Genomic DNA, 8,624 nt, shown 5'->3' on the forward strand with positions numbered 1-8,624 from the left:
CGTCACCAGTTACATTTAAAATGTTAGAGAATACACTTGACACTCATCGATTATATAAGTCGAAAGAGAATATCAGAGGAGTTTCTGAACTATCAATATTCGTATATTAGAAAAAAGAGGTAACTGAATGTACATATATTTTCTCATTCTGAGCTTTACATGTTCCACAAATGGGCTGTGAATTAGTTTACACTCAATTAACTACAAAAATAAAGAACAATTTTGGTTTTCACCTAAACTCACTACAATTCTGATGATTTAGCTTCATCAATATTGTTATCTTTATCGCTAACAAAAACTAAACGATCACCATCTCTGATCAACTCTATTTCGTCGATTTCAGCTCCATCTTTGCTTACAACTTTGGCCTGAGAGATACCATATCTACTAGAACCAATTTGAAGTAGCTCTTTAAAACTCTGTGGGAGTAAAATGAGTTTTCCCCCGTTGTCTCCTTTCTCAGGGCAACACACTGTCACTCGGGGAGCATAAGTCTTGGTTGTCATGACACTTACATTACTGTCGTTTGCAGATAAAAGCACGTCGTGCTCATTGGTCTGCTTTGCTGACATTATCCCGAATAATGAGTTGTGGAAGTTATTAGACCTACGTCTAGGACGTGAACGCCCTAATGATCCGTCTAGTCCTAGAAATGAGACTCCATGGGATGCAGGGGTGATTGTTGGTTCACTTTTGAACCTCCCAAGAAATCTAACCCCTCGTTCCTCGGGGATAGGATCAACGGATCGAGTTCTCATCATTACCCTGGATTCAAAGAGTTCTTTGATGTCTTCATGTCCTTGTTGCTCAGCAAGGTCCCGGGGGGTCCAATTATGTTCGTCTGGTTGATCAACGTTAGCCCCTCGATCCAAGAGATACTTTACTATTTCTATGTTACCTTCACAAACAGCAACATGGAGAGCTGATGAACCATTGATCTTGGGAAGCGTGACATCCCCGCCATAACGGACAATCTCCTTGAGCAAACTCAAGTTGTTTTGTTCAACAGCAACGCAGGCGAAATGTCCCACATCACCAGCTGATAGTTTAGCACCGTTGTTAACGAGTAACTGGATAACTGACTCGTGCTTCCCCATGATAGCCTCCCACAATGGCACATTGCCTTCTGAATCTGTGTATACACAAGAAACAAAATCAAATTCTTATATCTGGCTGTGTCGGTGGACATGATAGGAAAAGGAGACAACTGATAGAGTGTGAAACTCGCAAAAAAAACGATAGTTGAGGTGTGTTTTTGACTATAAACTCTCTAATCTTTGGACAAAAACAAACTTTTGGCAACAACAGAATTTGAAAAAAGAAATGGAGCATACCTCTACTATTGGGATCAGCCCCGAAATCGAGCAGAAGAACCACACAGTTCTCAATGCCTTTAGACGCAGCGATATGCTGATAAGAGAAAAAACCAGGGGGAAATGAGAAATGTAGTTACATAGAATCCAAGCTTATGGTAACAGATGATCGTAAGGGAACTAACCAACGCGGATCTTCCATTGTTATCTGCTTCATTTGGATCAAGACCGCGTTTCAACAAGTGATGCAACAATAAGTCATCACTTCTAAGTGTTGCAAAGCAAAGGGTGAGAGGCAAGTCCATTCTACCGCGAGCTAGCATATGCTCGGTCTCAAGTAGAACACCCTCCATAATTGGATTCTTCATTTCCTTCAAATGCTGCTCAGCGAAAAGAGAAAAAACATAACAGCCATGTTTAGTCAAATCATTTTATTTGAAATCATCCAAATTAGGAAACGTTTGAGGAGTTCATACCTGAAGGAGATTACTCATGATTATTGTCCCGTCCCCAACATTGGCCTGGACGATATTCAGAAATGTGGTACGATTCATACGTAGTAGCTGGCACAGTCTCTTCGTTCGTACTGTAAATAGTTGAGGCCTATAACAAAGAACCCCGATTTCACCACAAAGATCACCTGCCCTGACCTCCCCGACAACCTGAAATATCCGTTTTGGTATCAGCTCACCACTTGTGGTTTCGGAAAAGATATATATGTACTTCATCAAAAAGAATCAAGTGAACGTATTGAAATTATGAAGGTATTTGCACATGTTAGATGAAACTTGCCTGTTCAACTCCGTTTTTAAGAACCACTAGATCCTGTCAGATAGGTTCAACATTAGATTCGTACTACCAAGTAAAATACCACGATACATGAAAATTAATTTTCGCGTTCAGATTACAAAAAGAGGTTGAAAATTACCACAGCTCCTGTTACAAGAATATAGAAGTCTGTTGGTGCTTCATTCTGCAAAATGACATCCTCTTTGGGAGGAAAGTACTCTGCCTTCATCTCGGAGACCTTGAATCACGAAGAAAATGTCAATTATTAAAGAATAACATGCTTAAAAGATTTAGGACAGCGATTAAATATCTGGTTCATGAAGTTACCAGCTGGAAGAGTAGATCGTTTGACACTCCACGAAACAGGTAAACCTTATCTACTAAAGAGTAGAAAAGAAAATGTGAAACACTTGAACGGATGGCTTTAGGAAGAGACTCGAGTGTCTCTTGCTGCTGCAGCCCTTCTGAGTCTGTTCTGAACTTCAAGCACAAGTGTGCAAGCATCTGATCTTGGAGACGAGCAGGCAATTGGTTCCTCTGTGCAAAGCTCGAAGCAGCTTGAATTGTATCTCTCTAATGCAGCAATTTGAACAGATGCATTTTAGAAACTATACAAAATTATAGAATTACTGATAGAATAATCAAACGATAAGATAACTTTTACTCACAAATTTTCTAGTCCTACTCGTCCCGTGTACAACCAAGTTAGTCATATTTCCTATTAAGTATGCTGTCAATCCCAAGTTAAAGAGCATGTAGAAGATATCAAAGATCATTTCCCGCGTATTCTCTGGATGCAGATCTCCATAACCGACTGTAGTGAGAGTAGTTATCGACCAATAAATAGAAGTGATATAACGAATCCATAAGCTCTGATTAAGGAAGTCATCCATAGAGGCCCCAATCCATGTCTTCTTGGGATCAGGATAATGGGCCGCGATAAGATAATAAAAGCATCCGGCACAATGAACAGCAAAAAGAGTGACCTATAGAGAAGAACCAATACATTGATTAGAACAACATCGATTCAACGCTTAATCAAAGAAGGGAGAAATGTACTTACACAAACAAGCTTTGCACATCGAACCCAAAAGTAATTGAAGTTCCTATCTTTCTCCAATCTGTTTCAAACAAACAAAAAAAGACATATCTATAACAGTCGTCCTGTATAACAACATTTCACTATAACAGCTAAGTTTTCTTTGGAATCGACTTTCATGTTTATGTTCTCTATATCAACATTTCACAATAACAACCAAAAAACTATCTGGACAAACAACGTTGTTATAGAGAGGTCTGACTGTAGTACCTGGCAAACAATGAACTAACTCTTCTTAGACGCCACAAACGAAGCATATTGAATAATCCATACTGACGTAAAGGTTTTGGGGAAATCTTCACAGCAAGTTCTGAAGGGATTGTTGATATGACATCAAATAAGAACCAAGTACTCATATACTTCCAAGCAATCTTTTTGTGTTCATCGACAAGTAGATAAGTGGCTCTATCCAAGAAAGCTACAAAGAAGGTAAGAATGATATCAATCGCGAAGAATCCATTGACTACATTGTCCGTCTTAGCGAGTGGTCCTTCTGGTTTTCCTAGAAAGCCAAACTCGAACGGGGACACCCAAGCAGTGTAAACAACCAGCACAATTAGAAATGTCTCCCATAACCTACAAACATTATATCAACCTGAGCTGATTATAGCAAAAATCCATGATCATTTCAATGCATCAAATATCTACTAAACGACGAACAGGATTAATAAGCAATCAAAATCTCAAAAGAAAAAAGAACGATGACTCGTGATTAAGTGCAACATGATATACTTGTTAGCACATTATAGAAAGTTGTAGCAACTAGCAAGTACAAGTAACTTGGCAAACTAAAACATTAGTAGCTGATTCTACAGCTCGAACATGTGACCTAAGACAACTTTATTGTTGCTCCAAGGCTCCCCTACTGTCAAACTAAAACAATGTTGCCAAAAATTTAGAATAGTAATTATCAATTTGTGATGTCTTAGACAATGTCAAATGATTGAAATCACCAAATATGTTAAAACATACAAGTTACTAGGCTCATCTCATACCACTATGGTCCCATTAAACTGTCTTGCTCAGATTCTTCAAAAATGTTCCGTATTGGACTTTTGAAGAATCCTACATGCACCACTTGACACTTTTGAAAAGTGTGAGCAATAGAGTGAATAAAATAAAAGGCTTGTAAGGGACTGGCTTAGTGATACATAAAGTAGGATGAAAATCATGGGAGATTAGAATTCAAATTCCAACAGAGTCAACAAACTAAAATCGACCTTTGCCACCAATTTTTTATTTGTGTTGTTGGGAAATAACATATGTCAATAAAATAATCGAGATACGCATAAATTGGTTCAAGAAAAAAAAAAGCAATAAAAGAATCAAAAGAGGCAACTGGAGTAGGGGTAGAAAAGACAAAAATACTACAGTTGAAAAGATGATTTTTGTTTATTCTGCAGAAAAGGGGGGCCAGTCAAAAGAATGATATTTTGTCCCCCACCCACCAGGAAAAGAAAAAAGAACTACCCAATAATTAGTATAGAGTATAATTCTATAAGTGGGATTCAAAAAAAAAATGTTTACATAGTCTGCAATCTTACTTTTATCGTAAGAGAGATTATTTTCGATAAACTCAAAGAAAAGAACAACCCAACAAATTTGAATATGTATTACTTTTTTTTAAATATCATATTTTTATGTTTAAACGCCTATTAATATTTGTTGAAATAACTGAATAACTAAGAGTATTTCAATTTACCATCGTCATCAATAAATAAAAAATTAAAGCATTGGACGGATCTATAGACACATGTTTCATGTTTACTCAAAGATTCTAACTTTTCTCCAACAAAAAGTCAAAAGAAAATAGTGTAATTTTTTTTTAAAATATTAGTCAAATCATATCTCATTATTGAAAAATATTACTCCCCTCCGTTTCAAAAAGAATGACCTAATTTGATTTGAAAAGGAGTTTAAGAAAAGAAAGAAGACTTTTTAATCTTGTGATTCTAAATTAAAGTTATGTCAAATGTACCAAAATGTCCTTTTATCTTGTGGCTTTAAACATATCACGTGAAAAGTTAAAGTTAAATTGTTGACAAAAAAGGAAAGAGGTCATTCTTTTTAAAACATACTAAAATGAAAATTGGGACATTCTTTTTGAAAGAGAGGGAGTATCTAATTTCAAACCTTTAAAAGAATCCTATTCACAAAATCAAGAATAATTCATAGATCAAACATTAGTAAAATCAAAATTGAGAGAGAGAGAGAGATTTAAAAATATAAGAAAAAACTCGATAGCTAAGGCTTGCTCGAGCAGCTGCACATCTCTAACCATTAACAAATAGATTGAGAAATTGAGTTACTTTGAAGACTAAGTAAAAACACTATTGATCCTCATGGGGTGAGAAGAAAAAAAGGTCATATTTTATTGTCTTGGAGATAAAAAATAATATATAAAGCATAGTCTTGGAGGCTTAAAAAATTCCACAGACGTTAATTTCAACAACCCACACACAAGAAAATTAAACAAATATAACTGAACAAAGACTTCAAAAAATTTTAATAATGCACAAGGTGTACTATATTGTAAAAAACAAATGTGGTGGAGCATACTAGAAGATCCTATAAACTTTATTTACAAAATTAGATAGATCAGGATTCAAATTTCAATATTATTATTTTTATTTGTGTTGAATTACATTTAACTATAGTGGGAGGTAATAAATACTCGATTCAAAAAGTCAAGTTGGTTGACACCGTCATTAATAAAAAATGTTAAGTTTCAAGCTTCTTCTTTTTTGATAAATGATGTGTTCAATTCGATTTCGTGCACCTCTTGCTAACTTCATTAATCTCCTAGTGTTTTAACTCTTTTGTAATTTGAACCTGATTTAGAAATTTTAATCGTCATGCAAGGCCCACTAAAAGGTGGGAGCTTCGTATCTTGAGTTTCTTCATTTCTAAGACTCGAATAACTATTTTATATCCTAAATTGGTTAGCATCCCACAGTTATCAACCATGTATTTTCATTTATTATTGCTTTTAAGTAATACTATTCATCATATTCATGCCCTTTTTAAGAATTTTCCCAATATTCAATGGTCAAACAAAAGAAGATTATGAACATCCATAGACATAGAAACAAAATAAAGTTGAGAAATGTCAAACAGAAAACACTCTCCCTTTAACGGTTTTATGTAGCATGAATTTAAATTAATCGAACCAGCAAAATACTAAATAATTAAACTAAAAAGAATGATAGAAGAACAAAGAAGATTCATCCTTTAACAACTTTATGCTACACGAATTTGAATTAATTAAACTCAAAAAACTCTAAAAATGTCTAAACTAAAAAGAATGATAGAAGAAGTTAGTTTGCCCTTAACCATCCTACGTCGCACGAATCTAAATTAATCAAACTCAAAAAAAATGATAAAAAGAAAGAAAAAGAAGAATAGATATAAGCTTGCCCCTTGACTATCTTACACAACACAAACACAAATCTGAATTAGTCAAGTTAGTAAATTTCAAATACAAAATCATTCAACTCCAAAAAAAAAATAGATATAATCTTTCCCCTTGACTATCTTAAACAACATATGAACACGAATCTGAATTAGTCGAGTCAGTAAATACCAAATACGAAATCATTCAACTCCAAAAAAAAAATAGATATAAGCTTTCCCCTTGACTTATCTTACACAACACATAACACATGAACACGAATCTGAATTAGTCGAGTCAGTAAATTCCGAATACGAAACAATTAAACTCAAAAAAAAAAAAGTAAAGAAGAATAAAGAACCTGTATTGTCGATCATAAGGTGAAATAATAAATCTTTTAAGCTTGACTCTTCTATTACTTCTTGCACCAAGTGAAGGCAAAATTCCAGTAGAAAGACTATAATGACTACTTTCTCTTGATAATTGTTCTATTTCTTGTGCTGCACCACACATTGAAACACCCAAAACACCAAGTCCTCTATTATCTCCCATAACTCTAAAAAAAAAAAATTAATTTTTAAAAAAAAAATTATGTGTGTCCTCTTTAGTTTTATGAACTTTGCTCAATATATATATAGAGAAAAATAGATGGAAAAAAAAGGGAAATTTATTTATAGAGGAAAAAGGTTCTTTTTTTAGGAGACACCTACCAATATAGTCTCTCTCGTGAATCTTTTAACACATGTTGTTGGTGATGATATGTGTATTTATTTTGACTGATGTGAGAAAGGAAAAAGAGAGGAACTTTTATAGTTTGACACTTTTTATTTTATTTTTGCCCTTTTTTTAGAGTCTGGTGTTTAATGTATATATATTGGGTTTGATTAAATTTGAATTCATGTAATTCAAAATTTCTTTTTGGAAAGTGGCTCTTTAAATGGGCTTTTTTTTTTCATTCTTAAGAGCTCGAACTTGAAACCCTTAGTTAAGAGTACTGAAGAAATTAAATTTGAATTCATTTAATTCAGGATTTATTTTTGGAAGTGTAGCTTTAAATGAGATTGTTTTTTTTATTATTAAGAGCTTGAACTTGAAACTTCTAATTACGAGTACTGAAGAAATCATATTTTTGTTCTTTACTTGCTTGTGCACACGTATGGCAAATATATAGATTATACTCTTCTTTCATTTACTATACGAAGATAAGTACTCTCTTGATCAGTTTTTTTCAATTTATATGAAAATATCTTATCGAATATAGAATTTAAGAAAGAGCAAGGGATGTTTGAAAATTATGATATAATATAAGTCAATAGAATTTATGTGGTTATAAATCAACTCAGTAAAAATTAAATGAGAATTTAAAATATATTTTTTAAGTCAAAAAAAATTATGTGGTTATAAATCAACTCAATAAGAATTATGTGAGAATTCACAATATTTTTTATAAGTTAATAAAATTTATTTGGATATAAATCAACTCAGTAAAAATTATTATATAAAGACAAATACTTCCTTAATTTGTTTGTTTCAATTTCTATGATATTAATTAATCAAGAGTTTAAGAAAAGAACGAAGGATATTAGGAATTTAAGATCTAACATAATTAAGTTAATGGAATGTATATGACCATAAACCAGTTCATTAAGTTAAAATAAAATTCAAAATTAAATAATTACTTAATATAAAAATATTATTTTTTTAAAAACTGATTAAAATAAAAAATGTCAAATAATTAGCATTACAAAAACAATATAGTCCATGAATAGTGTGATTTAAATAAATAAAAAATTATGGGTTTTAATTACAAATACATCTAGTTCAAATTCAATAATTTTGATTCAAAACTTGTACTCATTATTAATGTTATGTATAATAAGGTTTGAATAATGTGAGAAAAAGGAAAAAGGGTTGAACTTTTGCAGGTTTTTTGTTGCAACCTTTTTTCCATTTATTTGACACGTATGGCAAATATATATATATTTTTTGACTCATAAAAAATAAAAAGATAAAAATGTCGGCTAATCGATCA

General features: G+C 32.9%; 1 protein-coding gene across 1 annotated transcript; it reads right to left on the reverse strand.

Annotated features, from left to right (window-relative positions):
- Positions 1 to 81: 81 nt before the first annotated feature.
- LOC102581965 (potassium channel AKT1-like) lies at positions 82 to 7,181 on the reverse strand. Its single transcript, NM_001288418.1, is given in 11 exon segments — positions 82 to 1,132; positions 1,335 to 1,410; positions 1,499 to 1,693; positions 1,790 to 1,975; positions 2,106 to 2,138; positions 2,242 to 2,340; positions 2,430 to 2,675; positions 2,771 to 3,088; positions 3,166 to 3,223; positions 3,412 to 3,777; positions 6,954 to 7,181. Coding segments are annotated over 11 exon segments (2,658 nt in total). The 5' UTR covers positions 7,145 to 7,181; the 3' UTR covers positions 82 to 242.
- Positions 7,182 to 8,624: the final 1,443 nt, after the last annotated feature.

Source organism: Solanum tuberosum, unplaced genomic scaffold (assembly GCF_000226075.1).
Source record: "Solanum tuberosum cultivar DM 1-3 516 R44 unplaced genomic scaffold, SolTub_3.0 scf00675, whole genome shotgun sequence".
Classification (NCBI taxonomy): domain Eukaryota; kingdom Viridiplantae; phylum Streptophyta; class Magnoliopsida; order Solanales; family Solanaceae; genus Solanum; species Solanum tuberosum.